Source organism: Lathyrus oleraceus, chromosome 2, assembly GCF_024323335.1.
Source record: "Lathyrus oleraceus cultivar Zhongwan6 chromosome 2, CAAS_Psat_ZW6_1.0, whole genome shotgun sequence".
Lineage (NCBI taxonomy): Eukaryota > Viridiplantae > Streptophyta > Magnoliopsida > Fabales > Fabaceae > Lathyrus > Lathyrus oleraceus.
In genome coordinates, this window is record NC_066580.1 from 405,085,063 (window position 1) to 405,111,045 (window position 25,983).

Here is a 25,983-nt window from a genome sequence, read left to right on the forward strand (position 1 = left end):
TGAAGACATTGACATATTGTTGCAAATCAGATCATTCTCATATCTTCAGACTGTATACTCACTGCTTCACGAATACTTTTTTTATCAACATCTTAGACATATATTGACTCTCCAATTTGTCTCAAACCTTCTTCGATGTTGTTAGGTTCATGATATGATACATCACCCCATCCAAAACACATAGATGAATAAATCCTGCTACATTCTCTTTCATCCCTGACCAATCAGTATCCTTCATGTCGGTCGGTTTTATCTCACGCAACGCCTTCTGTGAATTTTATTGAGTCAAATGATCCTTAACCCTCCTTTGCCATAGTCTGAAACTACTTGTCCCTTAGAATCTTGTTACCTCAAATTTTGCACCAAGGTTATCACCATCTCTTATCAATTGTTAGAATAACAACCAGTATATAAGATTAAAGATAAATAAAAGTAAAAGACATGAACAAGATCGATCTTTGTTAATACAATTCGGCCAATAACTTTTACATCTGCAACTATAGTTCATTTTTTTTATTTATATAATGAATTAAGGTTACATCGTTAATATATATATATATATATATATATATATATATATATATATATATATATATATATATATATATATATATATATATATATATATATATATATATATAAATAATACTATGACTCAATTTACTATAATATTTCTAAAATGTGCCGCGCACACTACCGCCTCGACGCCCCTCAGTCACCTACCCACACAATCAACAGTTGGACATATTTAAAATTTCCACATAGTTTATTTTTATCTCTTAATATGAGTCGCTCATAAGAAAATATCGTTACTATTCAACCTTACAAAACATCTAAGCTGAATTTAAGGATTCATAACGGTATCACCATCATCCACTTAATAGTCTTAGATTTCTGTCTCAAAATTCATCAATTTCCTCCTAAAACCCTAAGTACATAAACAATAAACAAATTGGAACATTTCCACACTTTCTTTTAGGATTTTCATTTGTTTTGAGCATGAATAAATGCATAACATTACCACTTCCACATTTTGAGAGTAAACGATGCCTCGATTTGAAATTGTAAGAAGTTGCATGCATATTTGTTTCTATGCTTAAACACAAAAAAATCACATAAGTAATGATAAGGATTTACTTAAACATTGCAACACCACACTCACAACATACACCACTAATCAAATATGCCACAAGCATTCACAAAATAGATATGTCAAAGTTAATGTGGGCACATAATTAACTCATTAACTAATTAATGTAATGTGTTATTTTTAAAGACTATCCGTATAGATAAATACTCGCAAACCATAAAATCACTTCAAAAATATATATTTTTTTGCGTCTTTTAAATCAGAGGAATTTAGAAGGAATGTGAACTATGTTATTTAAAAAATTATTATATTTATTAAAATATTTTCATTTTAATATTTCGAAATTATTCTCTTTTTCTTGTGTTATTATTTCACTTTTGTGTGATTTTTTTCAGTTGCTTCTATCAATTTATTATAATTGTTCTTCATCTTTATATTTTTTCAATATAAATTATTATCATTCATTTTTTTTATAGTTTTTTATTTTTATGTTTATTAATATTTGTTTTTTTCTTCTAATTTTATTATCCTATTAAATTTGTTCTATCAAATTTCAAATTATATATATATATATATATATATATATATATATATATATATATATATATATATATATATATATATATATATATATATATATATATATATATATATATATATATATATATATATATATATATATATATATATATATATTAAAACAAGAGGTGCATACTATCCAGTCTAATAATAATAATAATAATATTTGATTTTGTTGTTATAGTACTTCGTTGATTAAGAAGTAAAGGGAAAAACAAGACAGACAGAGGAAGGAGAAGACAAACTAAAGAGGAAGAGAAAAAGAGAAAGTGAAATGGATAAAGAGGATGAAAAAGTAAAAGTCATAGTTAAAATTATAAGTCAAAACTAAATATTAAAAAACCACTTATTAAAGCTAATATATTATTTTAAAATATTACTGTCAATTGATGTACTTAAATAAAATAGCATCCCAGTTTGAATAATTCATGATAAAGTTCTCTTCTAAGTTAAAGTCTTGATTGTAAAACATAGTACTTTTACTGTATTACAATTTTGCGTGAAATTTGTACATTCTCTAGCAAATTGTGTGGCATCCATCATTCACTCATTAGTACAATAAACGGTTTGAGAGTAGTTTAACATTAAGATTGGTTTGAGAATAGTTTTACATTAAGATTGAAATTATTTAATCTCTGTTCCAGTGAGACATAATTCACTACTACTCATATGGTTGCAAACAAATCTGATTCTGGAAATAAACACACACGAGTTCAATACCAATCATGAGTACAATATTCCTCCACATTCTCATGTGTGCTCAAGTACAAGTACAACAAACCAACCAGTTCATCTATTTTGATGAAACATTACGTACCTGTCTTTTCACATTATGAATAATTATCATCATAAGATTAACAAATCAGTGTCAAATTTACTGATAATCCAAATAGAGTAGGGTCGTGTGACCAATACAAGTATAACAATTCTCCTTAAAATGCGAAAGAAAGAAATATTGATAGTAATCATTCTATGATTAATAAGACTAGAACCACATGTTAAGTGGGGTCATACATATCAAAAAATGATCATTAGCACCAATTATAATGCAGTTATCATTTCACAACCAAACCAAGTAGCACAGTACAGCCTAATCAGGCCCCTAATTAACAGTTGGTGCTTTCTCTAATTACTTAATGGAATATTAAAATAACAACTCAAATAACCATAACCGTTTTTTTACTGTTTATATTTGTACAGTAAATTCAACATTTTTCAGTCAAAACATGAAAAACAAGAATCATAATGGAGATTAAAATCATGATTCAACAGCATTATAATGGAAGAAAAAAAAACGAAAAAATATTAATATTTTTGGGTCAATATTAAGCTGTTGTATTCATTACTGGTAATCTACAAAAAAATTTAACCTCTATACAAAGGAGAACGTTCCTGAACAACTTTAGAAGCCTTTGATTGCCGGAAAACCTTCATCGGACTCGGAAAGGACCATCCCTTTCCCTTTGAACGCGGTTTCGATTCTCCATCTCCAGTAACCGACGCAACAGCCACAGACCTTGACCTTGCCATCACCGCGGTTCGACTCACATCGTTGTCGCGTTCCGCCGTCAATATCTTCTTCGCCTCCCAATCTCGCTCCGATTCGCTTCCTCTGTTGCGATTACTCGTCTTAAACATTGACCAAAACGACCTCGCCGAACTGCTTCCATTGATCACCGGAGAATCCTTAGTGTTATCGTGATCCAACTCTTTAATTCCGCCGGAGAATCTCGATCGCGACCGGAGAAACGGAATAGCCATCGAACGCGAGCGTCGGAGCGAAGGCTCACGGTCGATGAGATTGTGAACTTTACCAATCGCGCCGACGCTGTCACCGGTTACGGAAAATCGAGAGAACGACGAAGACGCTGATGAAGACGAAGAGGAAGTTGTAGCGTAACAGGAACACGGGCGCACGTTAGCGCAGTTAGGGCAGAGAGTTGCGAGTCGTTCACGGAGGCAGATTGGACAAATTCCAATCTTCCTTCGTTTCGAAGGGTGTTTTAGACATTTCCATATCTCTTCTTCATCCAGATACAACGCCATTCTGTTTCTGTTTCAGTTTTTTCTCTCCGTTTTCCTGGTAAATTTTTCTGATTTCTCTCGTTTTCGCTGAGTGGGTGAGGATTATAAAAGAAGAGAGTAGAGTTAACCATGGTTAATTCTATTAGTGGAAGTCTAACCATGGTTAATAAAAAGAGGTTAGTGACTGTTGGGTTGAGTGAAATCAAAACACGGCGTTTTGGGTAACGGTTCGGGGGCAAAATAATAACGAGAAAACCATTGGTTACTTATTATGATAAAATTTATTTATTATTGTGCTGTGTGTTTTTAAGGAAGTACTGCTATAAAAAAGGTGAATGTGATTGTTGGGAGTTGTTGTCTGTTGACGATTTCTAATGGAGAGTAGCAGACACATCGAGCGCGTTTTCACATCTGGAATGGGACTTCTAAGCAACTCAATAGAGGAAATGGTCCCACTCCCAACAAGATTATTACTTAATAATGGATACAATTACTTAATGATGGATACAATAAAAAATATTGAAATGTAACTTTAAATAAATGTTATCTCATTCAAATAAAATATAACTTTAAATTTATGTTAAAACTATAACACTTAACATTAGGTATAACAATCCGTCGGATCCGAAACAATTTTTATTTGAGGTTAAAGGTAGTGCACTGTCAAGATAAAGAAATATTACACTGATATTCAATCAAAATATGTTATATTGTTAAATCATAATAGTATTTTAAAAATAAAAATGTGATGTTGTGGGATACATGAGTCTCATTGGTTGACAGGGTGAAAATATTTTACACTGTCAAGGCATATTCCTTTTTCTCTTTTTATTTCTAAACTCAAATCTAAAATTTAAAATAATTTATGCGTCTCGCTCCAATCTATATCGAAGATGGAGAATTAAAAGTTAAACTCATCCAAAACAGATTTGAGTTGAGTCCTGATATCTTCATTTCACTACCATATATTTAGTAAAATTAATTTTTTTAATAAAAATATTTATTTTTTTAAAATCAAAATACATTCTAAATAATAAAATAAATAAATAAAATTCAAAAAATTTATACGTACATTTTTAAATTTTTAAATAATAAATACAAATTAAAATATCAACTGGAATTATATTAAGGTGGTACCTCGTGTCCCATTTACATTTTAGGTTTGAGGAGGAAGTTTAAGAGTTTTCCAAATTTATCTAATCAGGGTTTGCATGTTGACGCGTGGCCATGTCATTGATGTGATAATTGATTTTTATATCTTTTTATCAGGACCACTTATATACTGATTTCACGTTGAATCTTTATCACAGTGATATCTTCTAACAAGTCATCAATCATTCATCTTAATTTTTTTTACTCTTTAAAATCCTTAGAATTTATTTTCTTTTTCTTCATTTCTATTTTTGTCATTATTTTATTTATTTTTCACTCTTAACCCACACATTGGTTTTTGTCTTGCCCATCTTGTCATTATTTTTATGTAAGTCTTATCCTTTTGTCTATTTATTCTAATTTGTTAGTAAAAAGGATTGATATAGAGGACATTGAAATCAACATTTTTGAATGAATCATTAGTGTTGTGGACACATCTAATGATGTTTTGTTTGAAGTAAATTGCATAAAGGTCTCTTTGTCTTCAAGTATGTGTAATATCGGATTAAGACACCCCGCTCTTTTATGCATACCAAATAAGAGACTTATGTATATAGGCATTTCTAGATATTACTGGATAAAGAAGAGTGTTAGGGAAACACATTATGTCCTCTTGAATAAAAAAAATCAAAATTGAAATCAAGTTAAGAATTGTGTTGCTTGTACTCTCATATTGAATGATATTATTCATTTTATTGACTTAGATATCCCCCCTTGTTTAGAAACGATAAAGTTTTGTTTCTAGAAAGGTAATAATATTGAGTTGGATTACCTCTATGTTTGTCAGTCATTTTTTTTACTATATTTTCTTTTTGTTTTCTGTTTTGAATGTCTCCCATTTCTAACTCCATCTTAATAGTTTGGCATATGTGAGGTGTTTGAGTTATGTTGCGTTTATTGGAATTTTCCTTGTATTGCTTCCATTTTTTTCTATTTTTACACTTAAAAAATTGGGGATGAAACAGAATTATGTTCAATAAGTGCCCAACCAAATTATGGATTCTTTATCATTTTCGACTACTCATTTAAAAAATTTATGTTGATCACCGTCATACTAAATCAGACGTGAGAAGTTTACAAGAGGTCAGAATCATGTGTTATGTGCTTGAGAGAGGATGTACTTGTTCCTTGCGTCTTTCCTTGTAATGTTTGTTATTGGGCCTTGATTTGTAGGCTTTGTGACAATCCCATAACAGTTGTCCCTTAAGCCATTGTTCCTGCTTGCTAGAACGAGGGTTTTGTTGTATGAGCTTCCAGTTTGGCCATGGTCGAAGGGAGTGGTGTAGCTTTGACATCAGTAGAATTGGGAAAAGTGCATTAAATTTCTTCCTTGTAATTGCAACATTTCACTGAAGGGTTTCGATGTGTGACCCTAGGAATGACAATATTAGTGCCTTCTTATCTTAGGGTACTCGAATGTCCTGAACAATTTGGTGCAAGATGACAATTGTTGGTATAATGGTCACACTTCCCAACATCTATTATCGTGTATCGTGCGGTCTTTGAAGAATATGTAAAGAGTTCTTGGGCAACTATCCCTTTTTTAGTCATTTGTGAGACTTAAATAATTTTCTCATTCTTCATCTACACTACTGCTATCCTTTTTCCCTTTGGATCCGCTCACCACCTCAATGGCTTTCATAGGAGATCCCTTTTTGTTGTGAAAGAATTATTTCTTTCTTGGTGACTCTCTTCTCTTATGCTCTTTCTTTCTTTCCCAATCATCTTTTCGAGCGTCCTCTTAGGTGTATCGGGAAAGCCTCTCTTTCTTAATCAGCTCTTCGATTACATCCTTTAAATGAACACATTCATCGGTGTTTTAGCCATGACTCTTACGGAAGTGACAATACCTTATTTTGTCGGTACTGGTGGATTCTTTGACAGGATATGAGTGTCTTATCACGGCTTCCTTAAAGCCAGTATTTGCACAATCTTGTAGAATTTTCTAACTTGAGGTGTTCGAGGGAGTATAAAACATGAACTTGGCTTGAGGTCCCATGTCTCCATCATCCCGATGGCGGTTGTTATCTCTCGTTAGTCCCCGACAGTTTCTTGGGTTTCCTTCTCCCTGTCCTTTATCTACCACTTCGAATTTCTTCACCATAATTGATGTAGCACTAGGCCCTAGTTAAGAGTGAAGGTGAGACAAATACACAAGAAGGGGGATTGAATTGTGTATGCCAAAAAATTGTTTTACTTCTGATATAAGAACTTCAAAATCTGAACCACGTTCAGAGTCTGATATCAGAATAAATAACAACAACGGAATAATATTGATCAGAAGTAAATGCAAGCAACACACAAAGATTATCCCGGTTCCCCTCCTTAACTGAGAGTAGTCCAGTCCCCTTGCCTCAACAAGAGCTTTTCATTATAACCAAACAAGTTACAAACTGCTCAAGGACACTTGCAAGAGACTTCATGCTCAACCAACCCATAAATAGACTTCTCCCAAGCAACCTTGCAAGAGACTTCTGCTCAATCAAACTTGAAATAGACTTCCTTGCTCAAGTTCACAGACAAGATACTTCCTTGCTCAAGCACGCAGGTAAGAAACTTCCTCTACTTTAAACAAATAGTACAGTAGAAAAGATAACTACTACACTTTGATACACAATCAGAAGTATAATAGTTATGCAACAATCACAAAGGTTTTCAACCTTTCTAATATTTCTAAGATAAGCTAAGATAAGAAATCTTAAGATTTTATGCAATAACAGTTACAAAAATAACAGCTCAGAGTTATGCCAAAGATCTTATAATGAGTTGTGATGTTGTGACCTTCCTTTAAGTATTTATCTTCCTTTTATGGAGGTAGAGAAAGAGTCATTGAAGGGTTTGAATAAAATAACAAAGTTAGTGAAGAAGTATGCCGAGGGAGACATTGAAGACTAGCATCTGATTAAAAGTATTGTCCACTGAATAATGGCATAGTCCATAGCACCTTTTGAAGTACTAGGTATCTACCTAAAGGTATAACAAGCTGAAGAGGTCACATCACCATTTCTTGAGCCTTGAAAAATGAAACCCTAGTTGACTTTGTCCCAAAATCTGAGGTTGTGACAAGATAAGTCTGCTTTAGCATAGTCTACGAATCAGATGCTCTTCATACAATCAGATTCTGAACTATCACTAGAGGCTGAAGTATGAGACCATAGTCTGAACCATCAGAGGCTGATAAACTCATTCAGAGTCATCATATTCTGATCAATTAGAATTAGATCTATATTACTTCTTCACATATGCTTTCAATCAGGATTAATTCTATGCTTGTGATCCTGTACACTTGAACATATGTTAATATACACATTTGTTCTTTAAGTAATTTGTTATCACAAAAACCCAAGGGATATGAGCAATCTTCTTCCAACAATCTCCCCCTTTTGATGACGACAAACAAATGTATTTAAGAACAATGGTTGGTCAGTTTTAACTAACTTGACAACATCAAAGTCTAAGCTTTATAAGCTCCCCCTGAGTCTAATAGCCCATAGATTGAGTTTTGTAAGCTCCCCCTAAGTTCTATCCAAGTTAATTTACACTTACTTTGATAAAATCATGTTCATATGAAAGCAATAACAAAATAATTGAATAATTAGAGTTCAAAATAAATTAAAAGCATTAAAAAATACTTTTAACCTTCTTAAATATTCCCATAACTTTATCCCATTTTTTGTCATCAACAAAAAGTTAATAAAAAAAATATCGATGACAGATAAGGATAAGCACCACAATTTTAAGATAGTCAAAGATAGATTGTGACAACATGGTTTCCAAGAAATAGTAATATTCATAGGCACAAGACTCAAAGAACACAGTCTTCAAGATAGAGGAGATTCAAACCCAAACCCCTATAAAAAAATAGATGCAAAACCAACGCCAAATCACATAGCTCTAGAAACTTACAAGAATGGGTAAGAAGAAAACAATCAAAATAGATAAGCAGGATTTTGAAAAAGAAATCCACAATATGATGAGAAAGGATGCAAGAGAAGAGAAAAAGAAAAAAAAGAAAGTTGGGGAATTAGCAAGGACTCAAAGAACCACACCAGCAGATGAAGAAAGCACATATGATGGAGTCATTGAGAAAATCAAGATTCCAGCAGTAGATGAGGAGTGGGATGAAGACTATAAGGTTTTTCTTGAGACTTATAAGGGAACTGAATACCAAGAAGATTCAGGACGAAGACTAATGTAATAGTGTTTATGAACTGATCTTGTAATGTCTTATGAATAAAGTTTCCATTTCTTTGCCAATAGTCATAAACTACCTTTGACATCACTCAAAAAATATGATTATGCTTAAGACTCAGCTAGTAAGAAAACCAAGAAGGATCAAATAAAACAGTCAGATAAAGAATTCTTTATTAAAAATAATTAAGCTACATAGATAGAACACATAACACATAAAACAAACAAAAATAATTAAGCAGAAGAAAAAGAAGATTCATCCACATAGACCACCTTGACCTTAAGAAGATCAACAGTTTTCAAAGCTTCAGTAAGCTTCAGCTTATCTCCCGATACTTTTGATTTAACCTCCGTGATAGTTATCTCAACTCCTTATTGAATGAAGAGTTCAGAAAGAACCCTTCCATAAGGAATGGAACATGACTTTCCCTCTTTAAAGGAAGTGAGAGTCATTTTCAGATAATCAAACATAACTTGAGAGAGGTTAATCTTCAAATCTAAGTTGAGAAGTAACAGAAAATCATGTTCATCAATATCCACAAAAGTTAGATCCTTGTTATTTAGCAGGAAGTTTAAGATTAGCAGATGATATCAGACTAATGCCTTGGAATTGAGATTAGAAACTTTGGATAGGTCGGAGAGATCATCAAAGATAAGATGAGGAGACAACTAAGATTCCCAAAAGTGCATATCCAGAACCACACCTTCATCCTCACGGTTTATTGCATTAGCAATAGATGTTAGGGTGATGGTGAGGAACACTATATACAACCAAAAGAATAGCTAATTCTAGATTTAGATCATGGATGGAAGCATTTATCTAAAAATCCTTGATCATGTTATGGTAAGTATAACCATAAAGCATATCAAAGAAATTATTATAACCATTTTGGGAGATAGTGCGTTGAAGATCAAAGCCAAGAGCCATCATTTCTTTAAAATCAACTTGTCCTTCAATGATTATAGCCAACTAATTTTCCAGACCAGATTTAGATCTAGATGCCATCTTAGATAGGGCAAGACACAAGAAAGAAAAAAAGGATGCAAAGAAACAGAAATAAGTTTCCAAAGATATATAAAACGATTTTTCAGAAAGATTTAAGACAATTGTACTTGCTTAAAGACCACTCAAGGAATATCTTTAGAAAGAAAAAAACAATAAAAAAAAACAAGTAAGCAAACATGAGGTGATGACAGAGGGGTAATTTCATAGAAATCAAGAAGGTTCACATCATTACCCAACAATCTTTACCCAAACAACTCTTGTGCAAGATAATTATCAAGCTTGTCAATGCAATCTGAAACAAATAATCCACCTCTAAAGTCTTAGAGTCTGATATTTTTCAAAAGCCATTTTTCATCAGAGGTAGTTTCCTAGACTCTGATTGAAGCTACTTTTGAGCAGCATCAGACTTTGATACTCTAATCAGATACAATTAGTATTCCTCAATATAGACCATGTTTAGATTTTTCTTGATGAAATAAAATGTTTCAATGGCTAAGGGTTTTGTAAATATGTCAGCCCATTGATGATCAGTATCGATGAACTTAATATTTATAACTCTCTTTTGAACATAGTGTTGGTGTAAGCCCTAGAGGCCAATACTTTTGGTACTTGTATCGAATTATTTATTAATAATAAAAGGATTTTTCTTTATTATGTTTGTCTAATAAAGTCCCTAGAATAGATAGTCCGTTTAATGTATCAAGTCTGACTTAATCATGAGATCACATTAAACATAAGGACAATATTCTTAAAGTATCCATAGTCGGGCTTTATTGTAAAGTGGGATAACATCAAAGCATTATGACTATTATGTATATAGACTGATGATCACATATCATGGATCATGGATAAGGAGTTATCAAGTCTTAAACATAGGTATGAATATTAAGAGTAATATTTATACTGGATTGACCCGCTATGAGAATACTTAATAGAATGTTATGCAAAGTGTCATAAGTTATTCTCATGGTGATAATGGTGTATACCACCCTTCGACCTGAAATCACTATGGACCCTAGATGTAGACTCGAGTGCCTTATTATTGATCAAACATTGTCTGTAACTGGATGACTATAAAGACAGTTGATGGGTACTCCACGAAGCATGCTAAGGGACATGAGTGACCTAGATGGAATTTGCCCATCCTGCGTAACAGGATAAATGTCTATGGACCCAATATTGAACTGGACAAGGATGACACAGTCTATGCCTTGTGTTCAATATAGACATAAGGGCAAAAGGGTAATTGTAAACATAAGTATTATCACAAAAGGATTTGTCATATCACATGACATTTTCGTGTCTTGGGTAGCAGTGATGTGTTTCTAGATACCGCTCACTGTTTATTATGTTAAATACGTGATTTAATATAATTGCCAATGCCGCGAAAACCTACAGGGTCACACACAAAAGGACGGATTAATGAGAGATAGAGTAACTAAGGAATACCGTAATGTACGGTGCACTTAAGTGAATTGTAGAACATCGTAAGGTACGGTGTACTTAAGTAGAATACGAAATATGGTAAGGTACCACGCGCTTAAGTGATTTTGGCATATTATAAGATATGTGCCACATACACTTGAGTGGGCTTTTTAGCTTGCAGCCCACACTAGTGGTTCTATAAATAAAATCCTTGTGTAGAAGCATTTGTACAGTTGCAATTTCGTTTCTCTCTCTCTCACTCAAAGCCTTCATTCGTAGCAGCTAGCACTGAGATTGAAGGAATTCGTTCGTGTGGACTGAGTAGAGGCGTTGTCATCGTTCAACGTTCGTGATCGCTCCGTAGATCTGCATCAAAAGTTACAATCGCCACAAGAGGTAATGATTCTATCACTGGTCATGCCCATTCGTAAGGATCACTAAAGGAGAAATTTTAAATTCCGCTGCGTTTTGGATCGCTCTTCTCCTTCAGTGGTATCAGAGCCACTTACGAAACCATGCGTCTGATAGCTGTTTATTTTCTGTATTTTCTGTATTAATACGATTAAAAGACAGAATAAATCAAAGAATAAACGAGTAATTAAATTTGGCATCATGTGTGTACGATTTGGATGATTGATGTTGATTATGCTTCGGAATCCGACATTAGTATGGTGAAGCAGCGATACATCGACCGTCCATAGGTTATACAATTGAGATCGATCAAGTTATATATATGATATAAGTAATCTTGATGCAAAATACGGTATATATGATATACTGTTTCTGTTTCGTTTATTCAAACACTTAATGGTTGTTTTCCTTTGGGCGATCAATGGTCGTTTGCTTCTTGATCTGACATTAGTATGGTGAAGCAATGACGTGTTGATCAATCATACTGAATCAACAATCGAGGTGTGTTTGACGGTCTGAAATTGGTGCATTAGGGTTAATGACGACACAAGGGTTATGTTGTCAAAGAGTTATGCAATTAGGGTTGTGACTATATAAGAGTTATGCTTCAAAGTATCAAGTGTTGATGCGAAAAACGACGTCGATTTCAAATGAATTGTTCATTAAAAAATTTGGCAGAACCCCCGTCCCGCTGATCGGTCAGCGGAACCCCCATCCCGCTGACCGGGCAGCGGACCCCCGGCTAACTCTGCGTAGTGTGATCGATCGACGAAATTTAATTTGGTTTTAATTAATTAAAAGAATTAAAATTAATAATAATAATGTGTTTATTATTATTGTCTTGTGGTGATCGGTTATGGCCTTAGTTTTCCTTTATTTTATTTTGGGTTTTTTAAAATACGACCTGCGTGTCGTGCCTCTCTTTTAATCTCTTAATGTAACTTCTTTTCTCATCTCACTCCCTCGTACGTAAAACGAGTTTCTTTTATGTAATGTAATGTTATGAAGAAAGCGAAGAATTCAATATCAAAGGAGGACAACCTTGAAGATCTTGCTTGGAGAAGCTTAGATCGTTATTAGGTTAGCTTAGGTTCTCTCATTGGCTTGGGAGAACAATTGCGCTAGAGGCCATAACTGTTTCATTATGTATGTTGATGCATGTGAATGTATGTTGATGCATGTAAGAGACGATTTATATGATAAATAAGCCGGTGAGATCAGAATAATTGCAAATTCCCTCAAATTAAACATTAAGTTTATGTTTTCCAAGTTTTAGCACTCATCAAGACTAGTATCGAATAATGTAGGTTTCGCCTACGCGAGGTGCATGTCCTATATTATTAAGGTGCGATGGGATAATTGTAATATCCAATTGTTAAAACAATGGGTCAAACTTAACTAAACAAATTATAATAAGATTATATATGTTTAGAAGCAAGAGTTGGAAATGATCCATGTGATGGATTGGAATAAGGAGTTATTCACCCAACTAAAATATTCGAGAGTTGTATTAAATACAATTGGAAGGAGTTCCTACCTAAATAACCTAGTTTTGTATAATCCGCCTATGCGGACTTAAAACAAAGTGAAATGTGGATCTCGACCCACTAGAAAATCTTACAACGTGATTTTCCGAATTAAATGGTGAGGGTCATTTGTTTTGAATAAAATATTGGGAGCATATTTAATTAAATGCCTAATTAAATATGTTATTGATACTTATATTTTCATTATTTTCATGTAGATTACCATGACAACAAACACCTCTAACAACATTTTACGATCAATCCTTGACAAGGAAAAATTGTCTGGGACAAAATTTCTGGATTGGCACCGAAATCTGAGGATTGTCCTCAAACATAATAGAAAGTTGTATGTCTTGGAGAAACCTGTTCCTGAAGTGGAACCTCCTAGTTCTGCACCTAAGGCAGAAAGATATGCTTGTAAGAAGCATGTCGATGATGCCAATGAAATTGCTTGTCTCATGCTAGATACCATGAACTCAGAGTTGCAAAAGCAACATGAGAACATGGCAGCGTTCGATATGATTGAACACCTGAAGATGCTCTATCAAGAGAAAGCAAGGCATGAAACGTTTGAAGTTTCAAAATCCCTTTTTCAAGGCAAGTTAGCTGAGGGAGCCCCTGTAGGTATCCATGTGCTCAAGATGATTGGGTATGTGGAAAACCTTGAGAGGTTGGGTTTTCCCCTCGGAAAGGAACTTGCGACTGATTTGATCTTGCAATCGTTGCCAGATAGATTGAGTCAATTTGTCCTAAATTTCAATATGAATGATATGGACAAATCTATTCCTGAACTGCTAGCCATGTTAAGAACTGTTGAGCAGAATCTGAAGTCAAAAGGGAAGTCCATTCTGATGATCGGAAATAGAAAGAGACAGAACAAAAGACCCACCAAGCAGGGTGATAAAGGGAAAGGAAAGGAAGTTGCCAAACCCAAACCCATTGTTACTGCTTTGAAGCCTAGTGGAGGCATGGCAAAGGAAGGCACCTGCTTCCATTGCGGTAAGACCGAACACTGGAAGAGAAACTGCCCAAAGTACCTAGAAAATAAGAAGAATGGAGTAGAGACTTCAACTTCAGGTATTTTTATTATTGAAATTAATTTATCTACTTCTGCATCATGAGTATTAGATACTGGATGCGGTTCTCACATTTGTACCAATGTGCAGGGGCTAAAAAGGAGTAGAGATTTGGCAAAAGGTGAAGTTGACCTTGATAACACGAAATTATATCATATTTTAGGACTTAATTCCATTAAATTCTATGACTATTTATTTCGGTTTACTGCATTTTATGAGATATTACGTGGTATTTTCTTCCTATTTGTCGCAGGTAGTCTATTTTGAAGAACAAGTGAAAATGGAAGAAAAGGAGGTGCAAAAAGGAGAGAAAAGGAACCAAATGCCAAAGCCCAGCCCAAAGCGCACAAGTCACCAATGCTGTGCCTGTGACGGACGTCACAGGGTGCGTGACGAGCGTCACGCAAAACAGCCTTGTGACGGACGTCACACATGGTGTGACGAGCGTCACACCATTCCACTACCTTTTTGGCGCAAGTAACGCCCTCAGAAGACTTGAAGAGACGTTGAGGAGTTTGTGTCCTATATCCACGCCGTGCATTTAGCCACGTTGAAGACCTTGGGAAACGAAAAGCAGTTACCAGCACCAATATAAATAGCTACTTCAAAAACCTAAAAAGGTTCCTCGGTTTTTCCACGCTCACATTGCCGAAGCTTTTCCAATTTTCTTTCTTTTTGCGCTTTTGCTTATTTTTCTTTTCCAGCAACTTAACATTGTTTATTTATTTATTTCTTTTGCAAGTTCTACATTCTTTTTCCCTTGCAATTTACCTTTCCCTTTTTAGCATTTAGATATTTTTCGCATAATAGTTTCTACACCGGAAACTATTGTGCAACTTTTTATCGGATCTAACCTTACGTTAGATTCTAGTTTTATTTCCTTGGTTTAATTTATTGTTTAATTGAAGATTCCAAGAACAAATCCTACCAGCTTGTGGTGGAGTGTTCAAGACTATTGTATTACGCATTCAGGTTCTTTAATCATTATTTAATGTTTTGTTTTATTATTTATCTATATTATCTGCCTGGAATGAGTCTGTTTATGCATGATATGTATTCTTGTTCATTTAGCATGTCTGGCTAATTCGCCTAGATATCGGTATGTAAAGTAAGCAGAATAAGGGATCAAGACTGAGTCGGTCTATTTAAACTTAAAATTAAAATCAATCTTTTTACGGTCTCAACTTACAGGTTTACTAACAAGATTTTTTACAAAAGTAAAGGACATAAAGAAGTTAAAATCAATAGAGCGAGAGTTTGAGGTTTTAACTGGACAGTGTAAGTTAGGCATTAATTCTAGATCAGGGCGAGAGCAAGTTTTAGAGTTAATTAAATTCTGACCTTTTCCAAAAAGTATTTTTAAAGATTGAATGTGAGGACGAGAGTTAAGCATTTGGATTTAATTATATAACCTAAGTCAACAGAGCGAGAGTTTGAGATAAGGGTGTTTAAAACGGTCAGTGTTTTCTTAAGAAGAGTTTCTGCAACTTTATTGCTTTCAAAATATGGTTTTTGACTTAATTATAAGTGACAACTACATTAATATAAAATCATGGTTTATTCAACAGAGCGAGAGTTTGAGATAAAACCTTTAACCAATAAAGTTAACCGAAACGATTTATTTTAAAACCAAGAAACCGACAAAGACTTGATTCCCTAGTTTTGACGAACTACATACCGATATCCGTTTTATTAATATTTAATCTAGATCTTAGTTTAGCCTTTAGTTTTTCCCCAAACAATCAAACATCTTTCACCTTAGCTTTACGTAGTAACCTTAGATAACGGTATATCGATTCATAAGTCCCTGTGGGATCGATATCTTTTAAAACTACGCGATAGAACTGTGCACTTGCAGTTTGTATCCCATTCTCGACTCACACAGTCGAGCGATCAAGTTTTTGGCGCCGTTGCCGGGGACTTTTATTTAATCGATATCGTAACTCTTCCGTTACGCTGTAGAGACTAAGGTTTCTTTTTCTTCTATTCTTTCTTTCGTTGATTTGTATGCCACGCACTCGCTCACAAGGCGAACCGCTCTATTTACGAATCAACGATATCGAACTGTATCTCCGAGTCTTACGACGAATTCGGGAATACCGTGCTGAAAACAATCTCCCTCCTATCGAATTTCCTGACCTCAAAGATCTTCTTCTTTCACCCGAGATGGCAGAACCAGCTCATGCTCTTAGAGATTACGCCGCTCCATCGCAAGATGAGCCGCATTCAAGTATTGCTCCGCCCGCAATCGAAGCAAACAACTTCGAACTTAAACCTTCGCTGTTGCAGGCTGTGCAACAGAACCAATTCTCTGGAAATCCTACCGAGGATCCAAACCTTCATTTATCTGTATTTGTTCAATACGCTGATACTGTTAAAGCTAATGGTGTCACTTCAGAGGCAATTCGACTTCGTCTTTTTCCTTTCTCATTAAGAGATAGCGCTAGAAGATGGCTTCAATCTCTCCCTTCCAACTCAGTCACCACCTGGAACGAGTTGAAGAAAGTTTTTCTTGCCCGATACTTTCCGCCAAGCAAAACAGCTATGTTAAGAGCCCAGATAAACGGATTTAAACAGAAAGACAACGAGTCTCTTTTCGAAGCATGGGAAAGATACAAAGACATGATGAGACTTTGCCCACACCATGGTTTGGAAGACTGGTTAGTAATTCATACATTTTATAATGGTCTCTTATACAACACAAGGTTAACAATAGACGCCGCTGCAGGTGGTGCATTAATGAACAAACCTTATGCTGATGCTTACCAGCTTATCGAGAGCATGGCCCAAAACCACTATCAGTGGGGAACCGAACGAACAACGGTGGAAAAACCTCAAACGAAAACTGGCATGTACGAGATAAGTAACCTTGATCACGTTAATGCAAAAGTGGATGCTTTGGTCCAGAAAATTGAAAGTTTAAACGTATCACCCCCAGCCGCCGTGGTTGCTATAACTCAGAATTGCGAGGTCTGTGGAATCCAAGGCCACACTCCTACGGACTGTCAACTCTTGACAGGAATCCAAGCAGAGCAAGTAAACTATGCTCAAGGAAGCCCCTATTCGAATACCTATAACCCAAATTGGAAGAACCATCCAAACTTTTCATATAAGAGTAATAATGCTTTGTACGCACCTGGACAGTCTCCAAATCAAGCCCCATCTATACCTCCGGGATATCAGAAACCGAACCCATCCATGCCTAACAATAATACCCCTAGAAAATCCAACTTGGAAATCATGATGGAAAACTTTATAGCTTCCCAACAACAAACCAATAAAGATTTCTTAAACCAGAATGTACACACTGGCGAACAACTTAAACAACTAGCAAGCAAAGTAGATGCCTTGGCTACCCATAACAAAATGCTGGAAACAAAAATATCACAAGTAGCTCAACAACAAGCACCTACTGCTGCCCCAACTGGTACATTCCCTGGACAGCCCCAACCTAATCCGAGAAGCCAAGCTCATGCAATTATATTAAGAAGTGGAACGGAAGTGGAAGGACCGTCTGATCCAAGGATAGAAAACCAAAACCCTAAGAAATCAACTGAGGAAAGTGAACCTAAGGAAAAGGAAGAGAGTAATAAGGAAACCCTAGAAAAGAACAAACCTTATGTACCTCCACCACCTTACAAACCACCTATACCTTACCCTCAAAGGCTTGTTAAAACCAAAGATGCGGGCCAATTTAGAAAATTTGTTGATCTCCTTAAACAATTAAACGTTACAATTCCGTTCACCGAAGCTATTATGCAGATGCCCTCATATGCTAAATTCTTAAAAGAAATCCTTTCTAATAAGAGGAAACTTGAGGATAGCGAAACCGTTACACTCCCTGCCGAATGTAGCGCAATAATCCAAAACATGCCTCCTAAACTCAAGGATCCGGGTAGTTTCTCTATACCCTGTCACATAGGAAAATTTGTCATCGACAAAGCTTTATGCGATTTAGGAGCCGGAATTAGCGTTATGCCTTTATCCATATGTAAGAAACTGGAAATGGGAGAATTAAGACCGACCAAAATGTCTGTGCAACTAGCAGATCGTTCCATCAAATATCCTGTAGGAATCCTTGAAAACGTTCCCGTACGCATAGGTCAGTTTTACATTCCCACTGATTTTACAATTATGGACATTAGAGAAGATGATATTACACCCATTATACTGGGAAGACCATTCTTAGCAACTGCCGGTGCAATCATAGACGTAAAACGAGGACGACTCACCTTCGAAGTAGGTGAAGAGAAAATTGAATTCATTCTTTCCCAATTCTTGAAAGCACCTGCAATAGAAGATACATGTTACTTCATGGATATCATCGATGAATGCATAAAAGAAGCAGAGTTAGGAGAAGACAAATCATCAGACTATCTTTTAGAAGACAAACCTAACCAATGTTTAGCAATAACACCGGACCCTAAGCAATGTCTTAACAAACCAACCCCTGAGCTGAAAACACTTCCCAAAAATCTGAGATATGAATTCCTAGACTTAGAACTTGAACGACCTGTGATAGTTAATGCAGATCTAGGAAGACTCGAAACAGAAAAACTCCTACATATCTTAAGGAAGTACCCCACCGCACTAGGATACCACATCACCGATCTTAAAGGAATAAGCCCTTCTATTTGTATGCACCGCATCATGTTAGAAGAAGACTGTAAAACCTCTAGGGAACACCAGAGAAGACTAAATCCGATCCTGAGTGAGGTAGTAAAAAAGGAAATAACCAAGTTATTGGAAGCAGGTATTATATATCCTATATCTGATAGCAAATGGGTTAGCCCTGTACACGTTGTACCAAAGAAAGGAGGCATAACCGTTATTGAAAACGAAAAAGGGGAAACTATAACTAAACGAATCGAATCGGGATGGAGAATGTGCATTGATTATAGGAAACTAAACAAAGCAACCCGAAAAGATCATTTCCCTTTACCATTCATTGACCAAATGTTAGAACGATTAGAAAAACATTCACATTTCTGTTATCTAGACGGTTATTCAGGCTTCTTTCAAATACCAATTCACCCTGATGACCAAGAAAAGACAATGTTCACGTGCCCTTTTGGTACCTTCGCTTATAGACGAATGCCGTTTGGTCTGTGTAATGCCCCTGCAACCTTTCAAAGATGCATGATGGCAATATTCGCCGACTTTCTCGAAAACATCATGGAAGTATTTATGGATGACTTTTCTGTATACGGACAAAGTTTCGAAGAATGCCTTGAAAACCTAGAAAGAGTCCTTGAGCGATGTGTAAAAGTAAACTTAGTACTTAACTGGGAAAAGTGCCACTTTATGGTACAAGAAGGAATTGTTTTAGGACACATCATCTCGAACAGAGGAATTGAAGTAGACAAAGCCAAAATAGAGGTAATCGAAAATCTTCAACCCCCAAGAACCGTGAGAGAAGTACGAAGCTTTTTAGGACACGCCGGTTTTTACCGACGATTCATCAAAGACTTCTCTAAGATAACTAAACCTTTAACCGGACTATTGATGAAAGATGCCGAATTCATATTCGACGATAACTGTTTAAAAGCATTTCAAACACTTAAACAAGCATTGATCTCCGCACCCATAATGCAGACACCAGACTGGAATGAACCATTCGAAATAATGTGCGATGCCAGTGATTATGCTGTAGGTGCTGTTTTAGGACAACGAAAGGATAAAAAGCTTCACGTAATATATTACGCAAGCAGAACCCTGGATGAAGCGCAAATGAATTACGCCACTACCGAGAAAGAACTCCTAGCAGTGGTATTTGCGCTAGATAAATTTTGTTGTTACTTGGTAGGAGCCAAAATAATAGTCTACACTGATCACGCTGCTATCAGGTACCTTTTAACAAAAAAGGATGCTAAACCTAGACTCCTAAGATGGATCTTGTTGCTACAAGAATTCGACTTAGAAATCAAGGACAAGAAAGGAACTGAAAACGTAGTAGCAGACCACCTCTCTAGACTTGAGAACCTTGAACCGGAAAGAACATCAATTAATGATGATTTCTCGTATGACAAACTTATAGCTACTTTGGAAGAGAGCAACTCCGACATGCAAGTAGAAACCACCTTAGCTATATCCGTCACACCATGGTACGCTGATCTAGTCAATTATTTAGCTGCCGGAATAGTTCCACCTACTTTATCTTACCAGCAGAAGAAACGATTCTTCTACGACATAAAACACTATTACTGGGATGATCCCTTACTTTTCAAAAGAGGCCCCGATGGTATTTTCCGTCGATGTATACCCGAAGAAGAAGTAGAAAATATAATCCAACACTGTCACTCCGCTCCTTATGGTGGACACACAAGTACATCCAAGACCTGCTCTAAAATCCTACAAGCCGGCTTTTATTGGCCAACTATATGGAAGGACGTACATGCGGCTATTAAGGAGTGTGACAGATGTCAACGCACGGGAAACATATCTAGACGTGACGAGATGCCACAAAAAGGTATTTTGGAAGTAGAGATTTTCGACGTGTGGGGAATAGACTTCATGGGACCCTTTCCATCCTCTTTCGGTAACAAATACATACTCGTGGCAGTTGACTACGTATCAAAATGGATCGAAGCTGTAGCTTCTCCAACAAATGACACCCGAGTAGTAACTAGACTCTTTAAAAATATAATATTTCCGAGATTTGGCATCCCAAGAATAGTAGTCAGTGATGGTGGATCACACTTTATATCCAAGGTACTCGAAAAACTACTACTTAAGTATGGAGTAAGACATAGGATAGCAACACCTTACCACCCTCAAACCAGTGGACAAGTGGAAGTATCTAACAGAGAAATCAAGCAAATACTAGAAAAAACGGTCGCCACTTCAAGGAAAGATTGGTCATTGAAATTACCAGAAGCTTTGTGGGCTTACCGAACTGCTTATAAAACCCCCATAGGGACGACCCCATTTAAGCTCATTTATGGAAAATCCTGTCACCTCCCGGTAGAATTAGAACATAAAGCCTATTGGGCTATTAGAAATCTAAATTGGAATTATAAAGCCGCCGGTGAAAAGAGAATCCTTGACATAAACGAATTAGAGGAACTCAGAAGAGACGCCTATGAAAATGCCAGAATCTATAAAGAAAGAACAAAACAATGGCATGACAAGCGTATATCAAGGAAAATCTTCAAGCAAGGTGACGCAGTACTTTTATTTAACTCTAGACTAAAGTTATTCCCGGGAAAACTACGATCCAGATGGTCAGGGCCTTTTCATATCACTAAAATCTTTCCCAGTGGAGCGGTAGAAATAAAAGGAAAATCTACAGAACCGTTCACCGTAAACGGGCAACGTCTGAAACACTATCACTATGCGGAAACCAACGAGGACTCGCAAATCCTACACTTAGACGAAACGCCCCCAGGACCTATAGATTATATTTAACAGTTTCTTTGTCGAGCTTGCGACATTTAAACAAAGCGCTTAGTGGGAGACAACCCACAAATTAGTTTGTTATTTTATTATTCTATTATTATCATTTCCCTATTTCTTTCTTAATTATTCTTTTAATTTCTGTTTAGCATTCATTCTTGATTTATTCAAAAAGAAAAAAATATAATAATAATAATTTTTTCTTCTTTCGGCATTTGGCCAAATCCTGACTTAAACTCATGTTTTCTTTTCTCTAGCTAACACTAACCAGATGGGACATATTGATCGTATGGGTATCAAGTTCAGAGGAATGGCTCAGAAACAAAAGTTTGAAGAACTAGCCGCTAGAGAGATGCTACCTAGTTTATATGCTGATGATTGGGCTATGACTGCCCTTGGACTGAGACAGAGTGTCCTGTATTTGCTGAATCCGATTGGATGGGAGACATCCCCTATCCTGAGACATTTCACCACCTACCGGAGACTCACACTAGAATTCCTTAGCTCATTAATCTATCTACCCAGCCATGGAAAAGGAATTAGCAGAGGTTTTATCCAGTTCAGAATGTTCAATATGGAGTACCAATTTAATATTAGAGACTTCACCAACCTTTTGGGTTTCCCTACCTCCTTTGATACATTCACTGTAAGCCAGGAAGAACTTTTTGAATATAGAGAGCTTGAACACTTTTGGGGTAGGCTGACTGGAAATGATGAGCCCGAAGAACATGAGTTTCTCTCTGGAAACATACACAACCCGGCCTTTCGCTATTTCCATAAGATCCTGACCCACACTTTATTTGGGAAGAAGCCAAATAGTACTTCAGTTTCACGTGATGAACTCTTCATCATATTTTGTGCTTCCCAGAACCGTCCAGTAAACGGTGCCACTTTTATGTTAGCTAATTTGGACCACCTTATCCAGGATGAGCGAGCACCCATTAGAATAGGCGGTTTGATAACTATGATAGGTAATGCTATTGGATTACGTCAGCCTATGCTTGACCTAAACCCTTTTTGTGGCATTACTACTATGAGTATACCCTTCCTCTTCAACACTATGTTTATAGCAAACCTAGGGACTGATGAGTTTGAGCTTATTATTGATAACCAGGTTCTCTGCCTATTCACCATGCCCGATCCTAGGACTAGTGTTCATAACCAAAGGAACTGGCTCTATAACCTGAATGAAACCCCAACTCCTGCTAGATCCACTGAATCCATCCAGGATTATGAGATTTGTAATGACTATGAGAATTATGTTGACCAGATCCCTCATGCTGAATCTGACCCTCAGACACCATCCGGCTATCATGATATTGACCCTCCTCCTCAGCCTGTTCAGACCGAAGAATCAGCCATACCTGACCTCCGACATCATATGCCCGGAACTGATTATAACACCGCCATTGAAGCTTTGATGTCAGAACAAGACGCCCTCAGAGGAGAATTTACTAACATGAGACACGAAGTTCTAGGATACATGAGCAGTATGACGAATCAGTTTCACGAGTTGCTACATCATGTTAACTCTTTTGCTCCTCCGGCCAGAGATCGTACAGAGGGATAGAGTTTAGTTATTTTTCTAAGTTATTTAGTTTTAAATTAGATTTTTCATTAATGATATTTGAATTCGTGTTCGCATTTATTTTTTTCTTTCATTTCATTGTTTTCCTTTCCTGTATTACATTATGATCATTTTTATTGAAGCTGTTTATTTAATTTTATTATGCAATAGCTATTATGCTCTACTGTTGCTACCTATGAATTATTATTATACAAAGCAGATTAAGCGTGCACAATAAATTAAACTGCAGACTAAACTGATCATAAGCAAAACAAAACAAAATAAATAACAAAAATTAAATCCTTTACCAAAGTGATTTTGTGAAACGCCACTGAAGCCTTTCCAAAAAGGAATGTGTGACGAGCGTCACACTATCCATAACGGACGGCACGCCTATTGCCTGTTACGAGCGTCACACCCCTGTGACGAGCGTAACACTCCTCAGACTAGTGAACGTTAAGGAGCCGTTGGAGACGAACGTTACACCTTTAACTTTTTACCTTCCCCATTCATTTTTCATTTAACCACACTTAATTACTTTTCAACCACTTTTTCTTTCCACCTTCCAAATTCCTCTCCTATAAATACCCACCAAACCTTCCTTCATTCACCACAAAACAATTCTCTCCTATCAAATACATTTCTTTTTCTTTCCAAATCACCCCTTCAAAATTCATCACAATGGCGGGAAATCAGAATTTCGGAAATATCATCTTCCGATCCATAGATGACAATTATCAGAGGGAGCAATTCGAGCGTTTCCAACAGCGAGGCGTCGCTTCCACCAGGTACCCCGATTTACCTTGTTTACAACAATTAGGCCTACTCCAAGGTATCGAATGGATGCTCCGTCAAGCCAACTTAACCTTCCTTTGCACTCATAATCAACCCACCTACCCATCCCTAACCTTAGAATTCTTAAGTTCATACGACTACACCACTCCCGCCGGTGAAGACGAATTTTTAACCGGTACCGCAACCTTCCGGATGTTTAACACCGAGTACTCCCTAACCCAAAACCAATTGAGTACCATGCTACAATTTCCCACAGAAGGTCTGCTGCACGCCAGAATCCCTCCAACCTCAAACTGGAACACAGTTGGTGTTTTCGGCCCTTTTAAGAAAATTTCCGGTATAGATACCTACAACTGGGAAGAGCTCCTTCTCTCCCATATACATAACCCCACTATCCGGTACTTTATCCGCATCTTGCAAAACACAGTTTTTGGAAGGCCAAACAACAGCAAGGTCAACTCAAAGGAACTATTTTTCCTCCAGTGCGTCTTCGAACCAGATACTCAAGTAAACGCCGCCTCCTTTCTCTTTCATCATATCCGCACCTTATGTGCTAGAGGCAGGCAACCTTTTATAATCGGTGGATTAATCACCACCATAGCACTTGGCCTACACCTAGGGGATAAACTCCAAACTTTAGAATCCCTACCTCCCCTATCTATGGATATCAGCTACTGTCGATCCAGCCGCTTGATTAAGAACAGAGTAGGCGGAGGATATTATCTTATGGTGAACAACCAGGCAATCCCAAGCGTTGTTCTACCAAATACTGCCCGCACTGATGTCACAAACCCCGACTGCCACCTCTACGATCTAAACGCTCCCGAAACCACCGAGCCTTCACAAACAAACCCGCAAACAGATGAGTTTGAAGAAATGGAACAAGGTGATCATCCGCCTATCCACCCTCCCAGTAATGCAACTGGCCCATCCTCCCAACGTCGTCGACGAAGAAGGCCTGCAACCAACGACGACATTATGGATGCTATCGACGGTATGCAGGCACAGAATGTCGAAATGCTGCAGATGATGCGTCAAATGCAACAGCAACAGGATGCTAGGAATGCCTTAACCGACCAGCGGTTTCTGAGTTGTTCAGCAGGTTCGACAACTTAGACTTACGTCAGAGATCACCAGGTCCAAGAACCAGAGGCGGAAGACAACCTTAGTTGTAGTTTCTTTTTCCTTTCCATATTGTATTTCATTTCCTTAAAACATTGGGGACAATGTTTAATTTAAGTATGGGGGGGAAAACTTGTTCTTCCTATTTCCATTGTTCAAGTATGTACTTTTCCTTTTAATGTTATTTCCCATTAAAAAAAAAAAAAAAAAAATTTTAAGTTAAGTCCCGAGTGTGAAAATTTCTATTATCTATTCCCTCAAAAATTTTCATGAGCCATAACAAAAATTTAACACACCCAATAAGTATAAAGGTCGCTTATTTTATACAACTTGAGTGAAATCAAGACAAAAATCATTACCATAACAACGCTATGAGAACCTCAACATGTTAGATCAGGATAAGTACCTATTATACCGATTCCTCGAACTTTTAGTTTTATAGTAACCCCGAGTAGTTTATACGAGAAGTCAACACCATCTTAATAGCAAACTACGTGGAGAGCCGATGAATATAAGTGAATGATCCCCCAAAGTAACATAAAATATATGAATATATCAGGAAATGCATTGATTAAATTAGGTGATCCTTACCAGATCATTTAATCTAAAGGTTGCAGATCATG

General features: G+C 36.4%; 1 protein-coding gene and 1 pseudogene across 1 annotated transcript; both read right to left on the minus strand.

The window, feature by feature from the left end:
* Positions 1-2,614: 2,614 nt before the first annotated feature.
* On the minus strand, positions 2,615-3,989 carry LOC127119745 (uncharacterized). Its single transcript, XM_051050055.1, has one exon. The coding sequence runs from the start codon at positions 3,713-3,715 to the stop codon at positions 3,035-3,037; it is 681 nt and encodes a 226-aa protein (XP_050906012.1). The 5' UTR covers positions 3,716-3,989; the 3' UTR covers positions 2,615-3,034.
* A 13,043-nt stretch (positions 3,990-17,032) lies between these two features.
* LOC127124362 (uncharacterized) lies at positions 17,033-17,132 on the minus strand (annotated as a pseudogene).
* Between the last annotated feature and the right edge of the window lie 8,851 nt (positions 17,133-25,983).

Coding starts and splice junctions, on each gene's coding strand:
- LOC127119745 (XM_051050055.1), bottom strand. CDS start 3,715: ATGGCGTTGTATCTGGATGAAGAAGAGATATGGAAATGTCTAAAACAC.